Source organism: Alexandromys fortis, unplaced genomic scaffold (genome assembly GCF_014885135.2).
Source record: "Alexandromys fortis isolate MF-2015 unplaced genomic scaffold, M_Fortis_MF-2015_v1.1 scaffold_155, whole genome shotgun sequence".
Lineage (NCBI taxonomy): Eukaryota > Metazoa > Chordata > Mammalia > Rodentia > Cricetidae > Alexandromys > Alexandromys fortis.
Window position 1 is genome coordinate 2,884,546 of NW_026068052.1, and position 18,575 is coordinate 2,903,120.

Here is an 18,575-nt window from a genome sequence, read left to right on the forward strand (position 1 = left end):
ATGCTGGTGGCATGTGCTCCTAGAAGAAGAGTTAGAGAAATAGCACCCTTCTAGTCCTGTGAGCTCATCATGAGCTTCGGGAGTGACTTGTGTGGTGTATGTCAGAAGATGCGCTGGGGCCCCACTAGCTTAGTCAGGCTTTTAGTCACGTTAATGACGTGTGGGACCTTATAAATGCCGGGGATTCTCCTTGCCTTGTGTCTGTTGCTTATTTTACCCTTCCCTTGGAAAGGGTAGAAAGCAGCTGAGCTGCTATCCCCCCCCCCCCCGGGGCAGCAGAAATTTGACGCTCCAGCCCCTTCATATGCGCAGAGCTCACAGAACAGAGACCACACAGAATTATTTTAGAAAAGGAGGGGCAAGCAGGGTGGCAGTGGTGCATGCCCTTAGTCCCAGCATTTTGTAGGAAGGGGAAGGCAGATCTCTGAGTTCAAGTCCACCCTGATCTACAGAGTGAGTTCCAGGACAGCCAGGGCTTGATAGAGAAACCATGTCTTGAAAAATTTAAAAGAGAGAAAGAGAAGGAAAGGAGGGTCAGTCTACCTAAAGGGAAGTCTTACACCTAGCAAATCTTCCACTTCTTCATCCTAAGAACTGCAAAGCCTAGTGTTCATAGAGCTTTTCAACTGTGTGACAAAAGTGCTTCATGCAGAAGCATCCGGGCAGTGGCAACAGAGGCACCACAGCACTTGGGGGAGGAGAAATCTGCCAGCAGAGATGCAGCAGGGTGGTGGGATGTCCCTTTGATCCCATTTCAGCTAAGACCACAAGTTACCTTAGAGACTGTAGGGGGTGCCCCGAAGACAGGACTCATGGCCTGCCTTTGACTTTCTCAATAAGGATACACTTTCGCCTCCCGCCTGGGAGTAATCAGCCATAGGTCCTGATGCTGGCCCCTGGGCTCTTGGGCACACCCTCTGGCTCATCTTTCCTTTCCAAATGAAGAGTAGCAGTGCTTGCAACAGCATGGGCTTATTTCAGCTCTCTTCTCACTAGCAGGCGTTTGAAGGTCCCAAGGTCGATTCTTGCTTTATACTGTCTCCATCACTTTGGTTCATGTTGTGTTTAAAACTCTGTGAATCTCATTAAGGTTTATTTGACTACATCAAGGCTTCATCCAAAACATATCTTTGAGCTGAGCCCTTCCTCACCTGAGGCTTTGGCGGATACCCGAGGAGTAAATGCCCTTAAGCTTCTTAAGCACCCAACTGACTGAGTCTTAGAGGCACAACCTTGGATCCTCTTATGGTCTTAGTGGGAAGGATTTTCCAGGCAGTCCTTTAGCTTTAGTTTTAGACCTTGCCTTCCTGAGAGTGCCCTGGATTTGAGGTTTGTTTCAAAGTCATTTCTTATTTTAGCACTGGCCACCGTCTGGAGGATCTAGGGATGACTCTTCAGAGTCAGTGCGCCCAGACTCACACTTTAACAACCCTCCATTCACGCATCGCTGTCCTTGCACATTCTGCTACCCGCAGCAAGAAGAACCAGGCAACAGCTGGTGAGAAGCTTCTCAAGCTGATCACCCATCTCATTAGACACATTGCCTACTTTCCAAATAGTTTCGGGAAACAGTATTGTTAAACTTTCTGCCACTAAACAACACAGCATTCCTTTGTTTTCCACAAATAGCTTTTGCTTATATTTATACCCTTATTGGCAGCATCCTCAAAGCTCAGACTGCTACTAACACTATGTTCAAGAAATTTTAGTGTTTCACTAACTCTCTCCTGAGAAGCCTTCCAGCATCTGCCAACTGCTTAATTCTCAAGTTTTTCCTCAAAATTTTAGATATTTATTATTCTAGCATCCCACTTCCAGGTAGTACCACACTGCTATCTATTACTATACAACAGACGACTCCAAAACTCAGCGGCTGTGAACAACAAACAGGTATTTGTTTCATGGTATTTTTTAAATATTTCTTTATGTGTATGAGTGTTTTACCTGCATGTATGGGCACCCTGCGCATGGCCTGGTGCCCACAGAGGCCAGACGAGAGCATCAGATCCCCTGAAACTAGAATCATGGAACATTGTGAGTTGCCACGTAGGTGTTGGGAACTGAACCTAGATCCTCTGAAAGAGCAGAAAATGTTCTTAACCCCTGATCCATCTCTTTAATGCTTCTATTTTTTTTTCACAGTGCTGGAAATTTTAAACCATCATGGTCTCCTCTTCTCCCAGCATGTTATAACTGCAGCACGTCTGCAGAGTTCTCTCATCTAATCAGGGAAAAAGAAAGGCTCAGAGAAATTGTTTCCACTGAGACGCCATCATCTTTACGTAGTCAGGTGTGGTGGCTTATGCCTATGACCTCAGTGTTCAGGAGCCTAAGGCAGGAGTGCAGGCTGTAACAACAGCAGAAACAAACAACACCCAAACACAGACAAAGTGATCAAAACTCTTCAACTCAGGTCTGACTGAAGGTTCCAGAACAGAGCTGAGGAGGCAAGACTCAGATGATGCCACATCCTTGAAAAATGGTTTTCTGTGCCCTTCACTGCCACTGGGGGCCACAGACCATGATCCTGATGCAGCTGGGGTCTTGGTTAATGTTCGTTGTCCATGTTATCACACGGGTGAAGTCCTCACTCACGGGTGTGGATGAGATGACTCCTCCCCTCACCTGAGCAGGGTGGTCCTAGTAGCCCTGACTGATCAACTCAGCTGCCACTGAGACATTCACATTCGGGGCTTTGAGAGGGTACTCCCCAACATCTACCCCATCTATGACCTGCTGAGTCGTAGTGAAGAGACTGCAGAACCATGGCTGCAGCATCTCCATGACTCGGGGGCAACAGCAGGACGTCTGAGAGGATATCAGGGAGGGTCCAGCATTGATGGTATACCAGAAGCCGGAGGCCTTGAACCTGACCAACAACACATTACACAATGACCATTTGCAAGTGAAACTGTTGGGAAAAAGAGTCTACTGCATGATACCCCGCAGCCCCCAATGGCCCTAAGATGGATGAAGACGGTGGAGAGGTGGGAAAGATGTGGGAGAGAAATGAATTGCTTTTGGCTTTGTGTCTATTTTTGCTTATTTGCATTTTTTAGTTTTTGCTTTTTGGTTGTTGCTTTTTGCTTGTTTGAATTAATATTCTCCTTTTTTTAAAAAAAAAGATTTACTTATTTATTATGTATACAACATTTTGCCTCCATGTATGCCCGCACGCCAGAAGAGGGCGCTAGATCCCATTACAGATGGTTGTGAGCCACCATGTGGTTGCTGGGAATTGAACTCAGGTCCTCTGGAAGAGCAGCCAATGCTCTTAATCTCTGAGCCATCTCTCCAGCCCAATATTCTCCTTTTTATTTTGTATTTTTATTTATTTTTTTAGGTTTTCCTTTTGGTGGCAAATGCTAAAAGGATAAAGGGTTGATACAGAGGAACTGTGAAATGAGTGGGATAGGGGTGTTTGATGAGAAATTCATAAATCATTAATAAAAATTATGTTTAAAATTTTTAAAATAAATAATAATTCTCTGTAACATCTCTTGTCCTCTCATCCAGAAAATAACTCACTTATACCAAGTGCCAATTTCACTATATGGGCCTCTTCACCAAACATTTTACATACATCAGCCTAGTTCCAACTCACAAAACTGTGCAGTGAAGGTTTGCATCTTCTCCCTTTCATATGTATGGAATCTCTGTCTCAAAGGAAGGAAATAATATGATCGCCAAACAATGGAAGAAAAGTCAGGATTCGAACTCAGATTTTTATGAAATTAGACTGGCTTACACAACACAGGATGAAAGTTCCCATCTTGAAGATCCAAGAGAAATCTGAGTAAATATAGAATTCTAAAAGCCCCGGTCTGGTGATTTGAATAAGAGCGGTCCCCATAGTCTCATATATTTGAATGCTTGGTCTGAAGTTGGAACTGTTTGGGAAAAAATTAGAAGGCACGGCCTTGCTGGAGGAGATGTATCATTGTGGGTGAGTCTTGCGGTTTCAGAAGCCCTTGCCACTCCCAGTTACCTTGTTCTTTCTCTCTGTCTCAAGCTTGTGGATCTTAGCTGGCTCTTAGTTACTGCTCCAGTGCCAGGCTTGGATTGACAGTCATCCAAAAAATAGCACTCTGATAGCCAGAGTCAGAACCTTCTCAGCTGTTCTTAGAAACATGCATTCTTCTAGGTTTTAGCCTTCCAAATTAGACACAGGGATGTCCTTCTACCCACACTGTCCTGTCTCGTAATCCAATTGCTCTCCAATATCCTCAGATATTGCTTTGAAGCCATTTTCAGCGAGAAAGTCTACTAAAGGCATTGTACTTCCCAACACAATAAGCTCTACCTTCACAGTACAAGTTTTCAATTGCTGTTTGCTGCAAGAAACTTTTCTTCACTCACTGATGTCTTAGTTGTGCTTATGGGCTTGACAACTGCATTTGATTACAAAAAGGCTGGTGTGAAGAGAGAAGACACAATGTATTAAGGATTAATACAGAGCTTGGCATACCATGTTTGCTCAATAAGTGTGATCTCCCTTTTCAAACTTGTTTCACACAATTCTACATTTGTCTCTTTAGAATATAGGTATCATCTTCCATCAATACAGTACAAGTATTTCTGTACCTTTAGTAAAAAAAAAAAAGGCACAAATTGCCCCTTTCCAGTGTTTTTATTGACACATATAACATTCACAAACCATTTTACAGGTTTCTTTGCACAGGTTTATTGTTTATAGGAAAGACCAGGATTAAAGTAGAATACCAAAGAAGACCAGAAATGAACAAGCTTCATTAAGGCAAAGTCTTCTTTCTTTTCACATTTACCCAAATAGAAAGGCATTCAGTTCTCGAATGACTTTAATCTTAAATCTTAGAAACATACCCAGTACCCTATGTGACCAGATACATCCCTATACTATAAACACCTGAAGAGATGTTACATTTTGAGGCATTAACCATCTCTCTAGGAAAAGGAAAAGAAGTTGTGTCTTCAAACTTTGAGGAAAAAACAGACTATGTATATGTGAAACAGGAAATTGTAAAGTAGTAAAAAGAACAAGACACATCTGTCTCCAGTCAGTTCTAGGGTGCAAAGGTTAGTAACAGAAGACACACCCCAGGAAGGAATGCATTCATTTCATGTGCCTAACAGTGCAATTCAAACTACATCTCATCTAATGTGTTCTTACTATAACTTCACTTCCTGCAGGACCTCGGACAATTACTTAAATTTCTGTGCCTCAATTTTCTACTGTAAAATAAGAATTATAGTATATTCTGTTGAGGAGTGGAGGAAATAGAGTAAGCACTACAAATAGTACCTGGCCTGAAAGTAGACTAGTAGCTGCAAGGACTGAAGGTGACTAGAGAACAGGAGTGATTGGTTTCTCTGCAGTGATAAAGTCAGACTTTCTCAAGTTAGAAGACATGGTTGTGGAACTCGAAATATAGTAACAATCACTGAATTGTACACTTTGAAAAAATGGGTTTCATGGTAAAGTGTACTTGAATAAAACTATTACAAAAAAAATCTTTTAAAAGTAGAATAGTAAACTGATATATATATACATATATAAGTGCCCAATAAGTGTTAGCTATTAATAATCATAAAATTATTGTCCCTGTCATTTCTATACTCGTAACAAAAGCACACCGAATCTAGAAAAGGATCCCTAATTTACATACATGGATCCAACAACATTCATACATTTATTTCCACCCAACCATCTCAGAAACTGACAGCCTAGTTAAGGATCACTTCAGTGCTCAAACCGGACTAAAACATCAGCATGCAATGGATAACTTGATGGTACCCGAAAATATCAACTGACAAATTTTCATTCTCATCTCCAAAAATAAGCAGGCATCTCAAATGTAGTAAATCAACAGACTATATCCCCAAATTCAGACTCACTAGCCTTCTAATCACATTTCTGGGGGTACTATTTATAAAAGACATAGTCAACAGAAAAAATTACCAGTCTCATGCTATTTTACTTTGCCCAACAAAAAAATTCCTACAACACAATGAAAAGATCAAATTTAACTTACATATCTTTGAGGCCAAAATCCAAACAAAACATACACACACACCAAAAAAAATCAATATTTGATGATGACTTTCAAGACCATTCAGAACATTTAAATATGTTGTCATCGATAGTGTTTTTGTAATCTGAACACTAATTAAATCAAGTTTTCACCCTTCCTTTTGCTATGTAACAAGAGTATCATGGTCTCAGATGTAGAAGCAGCAGGTGATCATCCAAGCTGGCTATGATACTCATGCACATTCTGCAGGGATACTCAAAAGTTGAAATTCATCAGAAGCATGAAACGTCAACAACCTAGAAGAGGAGTTCCTCTGTTGGAGGCTTCTGCCCTTCCAGTCCTCATTTCTAAAATCAACCTTTGCAGCAAACCAGGAAAAGCTATATTACAGCTTCCAGACTCAGGACTTCACTTGCCACAGAAAGCAAGACCTTTTGCATATATTAAAAATAATTTGATTCTTTAATCATTCAATTCTAGAAAAAAGTAATCAATCCTACAGCTTAGCCACTTTTGTTGGCAATGCCAAGGATTGAAGCAAGAGTACTGTGCATGCCTGGCAATGCTCTACATGGAACTACACCCCCAGCCCTACATTTCAACTACACAAAACCATTCTCAAGTCACCCAAGAGCAACAGACCAAGAGGACCACGCTGCCTTAGAGCCAATATGCTTAACCCACCAAATCCCCTTAAATCGTGGCCTTTGGAACTTCAATGTTTCACCTGAGTAAAATCCAGTAGAGACTAAATCTCCTTTGAGAAGTATAGTTACCTCTTCAATATTATAATTACTTGGGTAGATTACAAACAACAACTTATGAAAGATATTTGAGTGGGAAGCTTAAAATTTTTCAGAGTGGAAAAAGATAGTTTATGACAAATCTCAAAAATTTTTCCTTTAGTAGCTCAAGAGTAAAACACTCGATTTATCCTCACAGGGTTTATAATTTAAAAGATAAATTATAATGGATTCAAATATATACCCCCAAACCTTTAGACAAGGCTGGAACAGAGACGATAAGCCCAGTAATGCTTGGTAACTCATCCCGTATGAACCCATTTGGCCTAGTGTTGCTCATTTGGTTACTCTGAGAATGGGGAAAATTATGTTTTTATAATCATATATTTATATGAAGGTAGTCTTTAAATACAAAATCAATAAATATTTAAACTCTATGATAAAGAAAACACACTAATAAGAATTGCTATCACTATAAGCAACTGCATATTTACAATGAATGGTCTCTGACTCCTAATCTTTGTCTATTAGAGTTCTTCAACTGAAACATAGAAGACAACCATTCTTACTACCTTATAGGAGTCCTATTTAGTTGAGATCAGCCTGTCTCAGATGTTCTGTTCCCTGAAAAGCCTTCACATTTGTGTGCATAAATATTAGAGTACAGGTAGGTGCACATGTGCAAAATGTACATATCTAAGGGGGAGCTAATTAGGTTTACAAATAATGTCTAAAATACAAAATCAATTGCTATTCCCCAGCCAAAACAAACAAATAAAACAAAACTATACATATATATATAAAATGAAAAAAAACTGCTGAGCCCACTACAGGAAAGGCATCAGCTGTAAACTCAACTCAACCTTTGCCACGTTACATAGACATCCTTCTGTTACCTAGGCCTCAGAACACTAGATTTGGTGTCCATTGGATAAATGCACACTTCTGTTGTAGCCTTTCTTTCTAGTCTGAGGCTAGACCATACAAAATAATGAATAGGTCCGTTTAGCTACGTAATATATAACTATACCTTAAAAGAAGGTGCCCACATGACAATATGTATTACAAACTATGAACCTAGATTTCTATCTTCTTCTACTTAGAAAAGCCCAAACATTGAACCACTAAGAACTTCGAAAGAAAGTTGCATGTATGACTGCTAGCACTGTATATTCAGGATATGGAAGAAAGATTAACAACTAGAGTCTTAACCGAGGTACTGTTACACATGACAAAAAAGTAACTATACAAAAATACTTTTTAAAAGCTCATTCTTAAATGTCATTTGCTGAAAAACAAACAAACCAAGTATAGCACTACCTCTGATCAAAATCTGAAAATTAGTTAATACATATTTTCTCCTCCCACGTCTATAAATATCCTACCTAACCTCTATCTTTGCCCTCTTAAGTTTGGGAGAGAAAAGAAAAAGAAAATGGATACAGACTATTACTATTTATGAAAAGAGGCATATTCTAATAGTCATAAGGCAATGTGTTTAAGAGTTGCACCTGAACAAATATTCTCCAAGCTGAAGATGGTCACTAACCCTTTTTAATTTGCAGAGTGAATCCACTTGCTCTTCGGGTCACTGGTTGTCACCCTAATGGATCATAGTAACTTCATCATGCCTTAAGGAGGCATTTTGCTATGTGTGGTATGCACATGTATTTGAAAGAAATAACATTAAGAGGAAAAGGACAGCCTTGCAAATATCAGTTCCTTATATAAACGACAACAGTACTACGTGGCTCCCTTTTAATACCTCGAGAATTGAATAAGAGAGTGGGGAAGTTGGTCGTGGTAAACTGTTCTTTTGGGTGAGCCTTCAGTTCACTGGTTTTCAATGTCTGTATCCAGATCCACTATGGCGTGAACGTGAGTATCATCCAACTGATCACGAAATAGAATAAGAAGACTGGATACACAGCGAGAGCTTTCCGATTGGGAGGCTGGCTGTCAGCAAGAAAAGCTGTAGATGCTAAAGAAAACCAAAAGGAATATTTAGTATTATCATGTTATCAGAACTACTAATATTTACCAAACTCCAATGTGAACATAGACGTACACTAAAAGTTCAGTTTCATTTGTGGCCCCTTAGAGAACAATAAGTTCAGTTATAGGGCAGGAATGTATGGCTCAGTGGCAGAGCACTTGCTTAGCATGGACAAGGCCCTAGGTTCCATTCATAATAACACACACAAGCAGAGATCACATATCTGTCATCTTCCAATAGCCCAGAGCAGCTTCTTTCAAATACTAAAGCTTCAAAAGTTTTTAACTATTCTGGACAGAAATCCTTCTTATGCAGGGTTCTTGGCCTTTTGTGGAAAGTTACTGAACTATGCTTAGCAGGTTTAAATATGTGTAAGGTTATTTGCTCCTATACTAAATGGTCTCATATTGCTTCCTTCGTTTTTGTGAGTTAATTTGGGTGGGCCTGTTTTGTTACTGTTGCCATTACCATTCTTTTTTCAAACAAAGTCTTACATAACCCAGGCTAGTCTTGAACATACTAGGTAGCTGAAGTTGACGTTGAACTCATAATCCTCTTGCTGCTACCTCTCAAGTGCTGCGACTATAGGCCTGCAAGTTAGCAGCTCTCTTTAAAATGCTATTCTGTTCATCTAAGAAAAGCTTACTCATCCTCTTACTCAACAAGAACAACCCCTACAGGTTAGGCAGAGTGCTGCAGGTCTGTAATCCCAACAATTTGGGAGGCAAATGCAGGAGGATTATGAGTTTAAGGCCAGCCTGAGTGAGACAGAAGATGGAGATCCTGTCTAAAAAAAAATGTGGTTATGTACAGCTTTTTGTTCTGTTCTCTGGGACAGAGGCTTGAACTCGGGCCCGAAAGTGCTAAAGAAGCACTCTACTATAAGGACTACTATAATTCCCAGTCTCATTTGAAAAGTTTTCTTCTGAGACAGGGTATTGCTAACTGTCCAATCTGGTTTTGAACGGCAATCTTCTTGCCTCAATCTCCAAAGTAGCTGGAATTGTAAGTGCACACTACCATGCCCAGAGACTGTCCACATCTTCTAAGTTCAGATGTCCAGCTCACATCACACGGACACCATCACCTTCAAAATTTTCTTAGAACAGCAGGTTCTATGGCTACTATGTTCATTTGACAGAATTTAATTGTTCATAATTGGCTCTTCATTTTTAACCCATGGTTTTATCAATTCTGGTACTATACATATAAGTACATACTTACCAATCACAGACCAAGCAAACATTACCACTACCACAAAAAGCCGAATCATAAAATTTATTGGGCCCTGCCCTGCCAAAAGCACCAGCCGGCAAATCAGCATTGCAACAGTCAAAGGAAGTACGCAGTATCCCAGCACACACAGGCTCTGAAAGAAAGAACTACACGCATCCACAGATCATAAGTATCATCGAATGGTACAAGACACATCTTATTGCACAGATGCCTCACAGATTTGATGGACTATTGCCTCCTTCTGGCTATCCTATCTATATCTTTACCCTGATGGTAATTTAATAAGACTAGTTTCCTGTATCATATACTTTCATATTCTCTATACTCTTCCTGTTCCCCTCTTAGGTCCCTTAGTAGTCAATTTTCTAATATCAGATGATCTGCTCGAATTACTAGAGATCTCCCATTGATTCTCTAATGTAGCTCTTAATCTACTTTAGTTAGAGACAAATTTGAGGATGTGTTTACCATAGGTTCCCCCAAAACGCATGTATCTTAAGTAAATTTGCTTACAACTTCAAGATTTACAGAGAAAATCTGAAGTTCATCACTGTACTTGAAAATTTATTTCAATTGAGTTGCTGCTCTATTTTAATGGTATTAAGAGAACTTTTCATTTGGTCATTAAGTCAAATTTTCTTTAAAGAAGAATATCAAAATAGTACTGTTTCCCTAAAATGTATGATACGCTACCTAGCAAAGAGGAAAAGGGTACATATAATGATACTTACATGTTTCCGCCAAGAAGTTTTGAATTGAGTGTAATTGTGACTGCTCCAAACCAGACAACAACAAAAACTTCTGCAAATTGTGGTCCTCCATCTTTTTCTCCATCCACAGAACCCTTTTGTAGCATTCTAAGAAACAGCATGAAAAACTACATAATCTTTTATACAAAGCTACAAAAGCATGCTTCTCACCAGATTGCTAGGGCATAGGGCATCTGAACATCTGTAATGTGTACTTTGCATTTTAAGAGAAACATCAATAGAATCTGGTAAGGCTTTCTTATTTAAAATCCAAATGCCTAAGGACTATAAGAAGATTAAGGCAGAAGGCTGGCAAATTAAAAGAAAAGAATGTACCTTTTTAGTGAAGATTACTCAGTGGTAGAGTATCTACCTAGCATGCAGGAGGCCCTGGGTCACATTCCCAAGCAAAACAAAAAGGAATCTTTATTTAAGAGTTTAGGTGAAAAGTGAGATTTTTTTTTTTTTTTCACACTGGGCCTCTAAGATTACAACATAGTATCAGGTGTAGCTGGCATAACAAAAAGGGCCTTCCAGTCATCAGATCAGTACTCTGTGTGTTTGGATTGCTTTCCTAGCTGTTAGTAAATCTGAATGCTTGTTTGCTTGCTTGTCTTTTAAACAAGGTCTGCTTGTGTGGCCTAGGCTGGACTTTAACTTGTTATCTTCCCGCCTCAGCGCCAGGATTATAAGCAACATGCTCAGCTATCAATTTGTAATTCCCTTTTTTTTTTTTAAATTTTCGAGACAGGGTTTCTCCGTAGCTTTATTGGTTCCTGTCCTGGAACTAGCTCTTGTAGACCAGGCTGGCCTCAAACTCACAGAGAAACGCCTGCCTCTGCCTCCCGAGTGCTGGGATTAAAGGCGTGCGCCACCACCGCCCGTCATCAATTTGTAATTCTTACATTAAGGTTTGAGGTACATGCTCAGTAACAGAAATAGTCTTTGATAGTATTTAGTAGTATTTAGTTCCTGACTTTTAAAAAAATCAGAAGACAAATATTACTAAAGGACTTTGCTTTGAAACTGAGTAAATATTGAACTGTCACCTAAATATTCTGTGTCTAAGAATTTAATAGATGTAAAATGTTTCAGATTCTGGACTTAGAGAATTTATATTTCCCTAAAAAGTAATAAAAAATTAATAACCTCTTCCTATTATATAGGATAGAGAAGTTACATATTAAGTCTTGTGTGGTTCTGCTGCTTGCCAATATGTGGAGAACTTTGTATTGTATGGCTATGTGTATTCCATTCCAAATCTTGACCATCAGGTGCAAAGAATGTGTTAGCACTCTCAGTTGTCTGGAACCCCTATGACTTGAGCATGGTAGGTTGAAAACAACACTAACTAATCTGGGAGGCAGGTGACTCAGACACTGATCCTAGTTCTGTCACTAAACATGTCACTCAATTCCATCTTAGGATTATAGTTTTCTCTGCAAATAAGTGAAGTGAAATACATAAGCTCTGAGGTTAATCTTTGAAAACTAACGAATATATAGTAAGAATTACTGAATTGTACCCTTTGAAAAAATGATTTCATGGTAAAGTGTTCTTGAATAAAGATATTACAAAAATTATTTTAAAAGTAGAATAGTAAACTGATATATATATACATATATAAGTGCCCAATAAGTGTTAGCTATTAATAATCATAAAATTATTGTCCCTGTCATTTCTATACTCGTAACAAAAGCACACCGAATCTAGAAAAGGATCCCTAATTTACATACATGGATCCAACAACATTCATACATTTATTCATATATATATTTATTTTCCAAGAGCTCTTAACATAATCCTTTCAAGACACTGAACTGGTTCCCTTGATATGATTACTAAAGGTACAAGAAAATAATACTGCATTACGATCTAAATGAGCATATCATAAATTTAAATTTTAATAGTTATGGTGTGGTGGCGCATACTTGTAAACCTAGCACTCAGAGCAGAGGCAGGAAAAGCACAAATTTGAGGCAAGCATGAGCTACACGGAAAATTCTGGGATAGTGTGGGCTATACAGTACAATCTTGTCTTTTTTAAGAGGTCTTAAAGGCCTAGTCAACTTTTTCCTTAATTCTGGAACTCCATCAAAATATCTAGTGAAAATGAAGGTAAATACTTACAATGCAAGTGTCACGCACAGTATTAATGGGCCCCACAAATCCCCTACAAGGAAAGAAAAGACAGGATGCTAAGAAACAAATATGCCATATTTCCTATATTTATCCTAATAGTTACCTCTCACCCTTAGAATCCAAAGAGCAAGTTTTACCTAAGCCTCCCCAACCTTTCTGTCCCCATATCTGTCTTCACCGTTTCCCTCTATGAGTCATGAATTACCCTTTCTTCACTTCCTAATCCCCATTCCAACACATAAAGAGCCATGAACAATCTGTCCCTTAAATGTACAAAATATTCAAATCAAAAATTCTGCCTGTGACTTCAGGATACGGATGGAATCTGAAGCTCATCAAAGGACTTAGATGACATCCCCTACATTCCCAACGGCAGCCAATCGCATTTAAGCTCACCTGTGAGCATTTGTAAGCTCATATTTACAGATGAACTTAATACAATGAGCCAAGTCTTTCAACTGCTGAAATTCTATTCCAAATTTCTTTCAAAAATTTCATTTATATAAGTGTCTCATCCTGTGAAACGTCAGCTTTATTACACTTGCCTTTTATAAAGCAGTAAATGATAAGGTACCAATGATATGAAGCAAATCCTCAAAATCTCTATACTCACAGTCTCTTAACAGAGCATTACTTTTCCTTGGATATAAAACGTGCATAAATTTCTTTCCCACAGCTTTTAGATCACGCATCTGAAAGACAAAAATAACTTGATGTACTGTAATGAGTAAAGTTACCAGGCAGTCTCCTCCACTTGCTAAAAAGACTAACAACTCACTCTCAAAGAGAGAATCTTAAATTTCAATGGGTAAACTATATTAAAAAATCAAAGAACCAAACAAAAATCTTTCAAAACATTAGTAGTATTTATACCTGCAACACCGAGGGGGGTTCTCGACTAGTCTAACTTACGATGGTATGGCGAACGGACTCATTTAGCGTGGAGTTGTCAAGTTCTCGAGCCCGAGCTTTCATGGGAATAGTGATCTCGCCTTCCACTGGAATGTCTTGTGAGATTGATATATCAGAAAGGCCCGCGAACTGAGAAAAGATTGGGGAAAGAAAATTCAGTTTATAACAGACTGTAAAATATCCCCAAACCATCACCATTTTCTAGAGTTGGGACTGTATATTTCATTTGGATTTTTCTTTCTTCTTCTTCTTTTTTTTTTTTTTTTTGGTTTTTTGAGACAGGGTTTCTCTGTAGCTTTGGAGCCTGTCCTGGAACTAGCTCTGTAGACCAGGCTGGCCTCGAACTCACAGAGATCCGCCTGCCTCTGACTCCCTAGCGCTGGGATTAAAGGTGTGCACCACCACTGCCCGGCAATTATTTGGGTTTTGCATAGTAGTCAAAAGTAAATGTTAACACAACAGACATTAAACAATACAGTTAATTCTCAAACATTCCTTTTAATTAAAGGTGACAGAATATAATGAGTAAATGCTAGAAGCTTGCCCTCAACTATTCAGTTTTTTCAAGCATGAGTTCCAGGCCAGTCTGGTGAACACAGTTAAGACCCTGTCTATATATACATACATACGTACATGCATACTTACATACATGCGTACTGGGCTTCACTGAAGGGGAACAGTCTGGAGGAAAGAGAAACTAAAAACAGCTAGGTTACCTGTCACTAACTATGTCACAGTAAACAATGTCTGCATTAGTTTACGTGCTTTTCACTATTCTGTGAAATCATTTTCCCAACGAGTAAACTGGGGTTTAGAGTAATTTTACTCAAGGTCACAACTGATCCATAAGGTGACCCAATTACCTTGTCCCTTCAGTGATGGGGATAAGACCTATAGGGCTTTGCACACGCAAAACAAGCATTTTACCACTGAGCTACAACCCCAGACCCAACACAATCTTTGACAGTTTCATTCCTGGTACCTACAATACTGTCTGGAACACAGGAGATGCTCAATCAATATTTGCTGAATGAAGACATGAACAAAGAGAGCCACTAAGGAGCAGAGCTGGGACGAGAACCAAGTTCACTTGCCTCTCACTTCGGTTCTCTACTGTTAAGTTGCCAATTTAAAATAAAAGAAATGAAATCATTTATTGAGCAAACACTATATAAGCAAATACTGTTTGGAAGGAAGAACAGCAGGGTATAACAATGACTTCCTTATAGTCCTCTGATCATGGTCTCGATTGTATTAGGCACTTCATATGAGTTATGTTATTTTGTCTTCCTGGAAACTGTTAAAGGCAGAGACTTCTATTTTAGTTTAAGAGATAAAATACCTTCTACTGAAATTAATTGCTTAAACTCACACAAGCTTCAGTTTGAATGGATTCCAGCCCATGTAAGTTTAACTGTAAAGCCTGTGTTCTTAAGTTGTATGCACTGTGGCTTTTACTCTAAGTGTCCCGAAGACGATGACAACGACCTGGAAATAATATTTAGCCTACTAGGGTCACTGAACAAGTAAAGATTCAAGTTACAAGCAATAAAATGACAACGTCCTATGGGAAGCTGTTTCTCATTACTTCTGGAATACTTCTCAATGGCTGGTGACATGTCCTGATAAAATGACAGTGAGAGCAGGTTAATTCAGAAAGCACTCAAGGCTCAGCATTTGACACAACGTAGGGGACAAGGAACCCCTAGTGTGGAAGGGCAGAGGAGATACACGAAAAAGTGCAGAAGGACCGCGGAAGGAGAGGAAAGCAATTAACTCAAAGAACAGGTGCTTTGCTAATGACTGACTGTAGCAGCAGAGGCCTGCAAGGCGAAGGAGCTCTAGCTCTCTTAAGCCACGACCCCTGCCCGACTTCCATTAAGGGAGTTCTGCCTCACCCTGGGCCCCTTCTGTCACAGTACCCTAGCTCACCAAAGGCCTAGGCGTCGCCGTCTCATGTTCTCCGGGCGATTCCTCGGCTTCCGCCATCTCGACACACCTTCGTCCGGGTTGCTCCCATGAGTCTTTGCAAAACCTGAGACGTGGAGAACGCGGCTGGTCAGCACGCTGTCACGTGGAGATGGCGTCATTGCGGGCGCCCGCCCGAGGCTGGCTGCTGCAGAGCAGGGCCCGCCCTTGTGGTCCGGGAACCTCTGAGCTCCTCCTTCCTCACTTTTGGGGGCCGGTACCGCTAGATGGCGCTCCAGCTTTCATGCCTTCTATGAGCACAGGCTCCGTCTCCCCGAAGGCAGCCGAACTCGAGCCCAGAGGCTCTCAGCCGAACTTGGCCGAGCACAGCCGAACTTAGCGGCGCACAGCCGAGCCGAGAGGCTCCCAGCCGAACCTAGACGAGCACAGAAAACTCACGGCCGAACACAGTCCAGCCCAGTTGCTCACAGTCGAATGCAGGCGGGCACAACCGAGCCCAAAGGCGCACAGCCGAACGTAGCCGAGCACAGCCGAACCCAGCGGAGCACAGGCGATCGCAGTCGAACGCAGCAGCCTTCTGCCGAGCACAGCCGAACATAGCCGAGCACAGCCGCGTCCTGCTGAGCGCAGCCGAGCTCACCTGCGCCCCGTCAAACCCAGCGGAAGTCAGCCGAACCTAGCGGCACCCAGCCGAACGTACTATCCACCCCACCAGCGCCCAGTCAATCCTAGAGGAACAGAGCTGAGCCAAGACACGCCCGGCTAGGACCAGCGACTAGCAGCCTTTGGCAGGGCCAGTTCATAGCAAGTGGCTCTGAAGTGCCCGTCTCCGTGTACCCCCAACCGGGTTTTTTTCTAGGGGGCAAAGAAAAAGGCCTTCAACTTCAAGTTAAAAAAAAACCTGATCCTGCGGGGCGGTGGTGGCGCACGCCTTTAATCCCAGCACTCGGGAGGCAGAGGCAGGCAGATCTCTGGGAGTTCGAGGCCAGCCTGGTCTACAGAGCTAGTTCCGGGGCAGGCACCAAAGCTACAGAGAAACCCTGTCTCGAAAAACCAAACCAAAAAAAAAAAAAAAAAAAAACGAAAACAAAAACCCTGATCCTGTATAAGTACCGCGCGCTAACCGATTGCTGGGGCTGCAGAGATGGCCCAGTGGTTAAGAGCATTGCCAGCTCTTCCAAAGGGCCTAAATTCAATTCCTGGCAACCACATGATGGCTCACAACTTTCTAAATGAGGTCTGGTGCCCTCCTCTGGCCTACACGCACAAACAGAGAGACAGAATATTGTATACATAATAAATAAATATTTTTTTTTAAAAAGAACCTGATCCTCCTGACCTGGGGCTCTCTCTACTGCTGCCCCTGCCCTACTAGTTCCCTGAGCTTCTTAGCGAGCTTCCATCTCTTTCAAATCTTTAAACCTCTGTACTGTCTTCTCACCAATCCTGCAAAATCTTCTCCATCACTTGTGGAATGGGAGAGATTCACTGACCTAACTTTCCAATTTCACTACAACTTTGAAGTTGCAAAACTATTTGGGGGCAAGTACTGAAAACGTCCTTGCTCAGTAGTGGCGCCTGGGTGGGTGGTAGTAGGGGGATGAATGGAGGTTAGCTGCTGTAACCCAAAAAGAAAAAAAAAAGCCCCTGCCCAGACCAACTTTGACCCCCTACCTCTTTCTGTAAATTCAAGGTTTTTCTGACTCCCGCTTCCTCTGGCTCACCTCCTGCCCCGGCTTAAATGAGGTCAAACAAGAGAGCCATTCTGATGCTATCAATATTCTCCCTTGTGCAGCTGCCCTCTGAGCCTGGGGCGGGGGCGGGGGTGGGGGGGGGAGTGCCGTTAAGTATTTAAGCAAGAGGAGTAGGCAATAAGTGAAAGGCACTGCTTTTTGGATAGGTATTTTAGGAAGGAACCCAATAATAAATGAAAGAGGAGAAGCTAAGTGGTGGTGGCCTTTAATCCCAGTACTTAGGAGGCAGAGGCAGACAGATCTCTGTGAGTTAGAGGACAGCTTAATCTACAGCGCTAGTTCCAGGAGCTAGGGCTGTTGCACAGAGAAATCCTGTCTCAAAAAACAAAAAAAAACAAAAAAACAAAAAAAGAAACCTGTTAAATAAATGAAAGAGGCGATACATAGAATATGGAAAACCAGATTAAGCTTGGGGATAGCTGTTATTTTACTGAATTGTTAGTACAATAATTTTTCAAACCAAGTAAGCTCTCGGTATTTAAACAAATACTTGTGGAAGTGATAATAGAATTCAAAATTTGCCAAGGCTGTGGAGCTTTCTTGTAATCCCAGAGGCAGGAGGATTGTTGTAACTTTGAGGCCAGTCTAGTCTATATAGAAAATTTCAGGCCAGTCATGGTTACCTAGCACCTTGTCTTTTTTGTTGTTGTTGTTGTTGTTCTTTATTAATATTATTATTATTTATTAAAGATTTCTGTCTCCTCCCCGCCACTGCCTCCCATTTCCCTCCCCCTCCCCCCAATCAGCTCCCCCTCCCTCTCCAGTCCAAAGAGCAGTCAGGGTTCCCTGCCCTGTGGGGAGTCCAAGGACCTCCCACCTCCATCCAGGTCTAGTAAGGTGAGCATCCAAACTGCCTAGGCTCCCACAAAACCAATAGGTACAGTAGGATCAAAAACCCATTGCCATTGTTCTTGAGGTCTCAGTAGTCCTCATTGTCCGCTATGTTCAGTGACACCTGGTTTTAACCCAGGCTTTTTCAGACCCGGGCCAGTTGGCCTTGGTGAGTTCCCGATAGAACATCCCCATTGTATCAGTGTGTGGGTGCACCCCTCACGGTCCTGAGTTCCTTGCTCGTGCTCTCTCTCCTTCTGCTCCTGATTTGG

At 41.2% G+C, this 18,575-nt stretch overlaps 1 protein-coding gene across 2 annotated transcripts; it reads right to left on the bottom strand.

Moving 5' to 3' along the window:
• Nucleotides 1–3,753: 3,753 nt before the first annotated feature.
• On the bottom strand, nt 3,754–16,247 carry Yipf6 (Yip1 domain family member 6). 2 transcript variants are annotated; one of them, XR_007588268.1, is made up of 8 exons: nt 15,722–16,247; nt 13,790–13,918; nt 13,491–13,569; nt 12,866–12,908; nt 10,718–10,843; nt 9,975–10,132; nt 8,520–8,735; nt 3,754–4,412 (listed from the first exon to the last, which is right to left on the bottom strand). XR_007588268.1 is itself a non-coding variant. In XM_050119719.1 (7 exons), the coding sequence occupies exons 1-7, from the start codon at nt 15,776–15,778 to the stop codon at nt 8,620–8,622; spliced, it is 708 nt and encodes a 235-aa protein (XP_049975676.1). In that variant the 5' UTR covers nt 15,779–16,247; the 3' UTR covers nt 4,616–8,619. The 2 variants fall into 2 exon arrangements, 1 of the variants encoding a protein (XP_049975676.1); XM_050119719.1 differs by lacking the exon at nt 3,754–4,412 and having other exon boundaries at nt 4,616–8,735.
• Nucleotides 16,248–18,575: the final 2,328 nt, after the last annotated feature.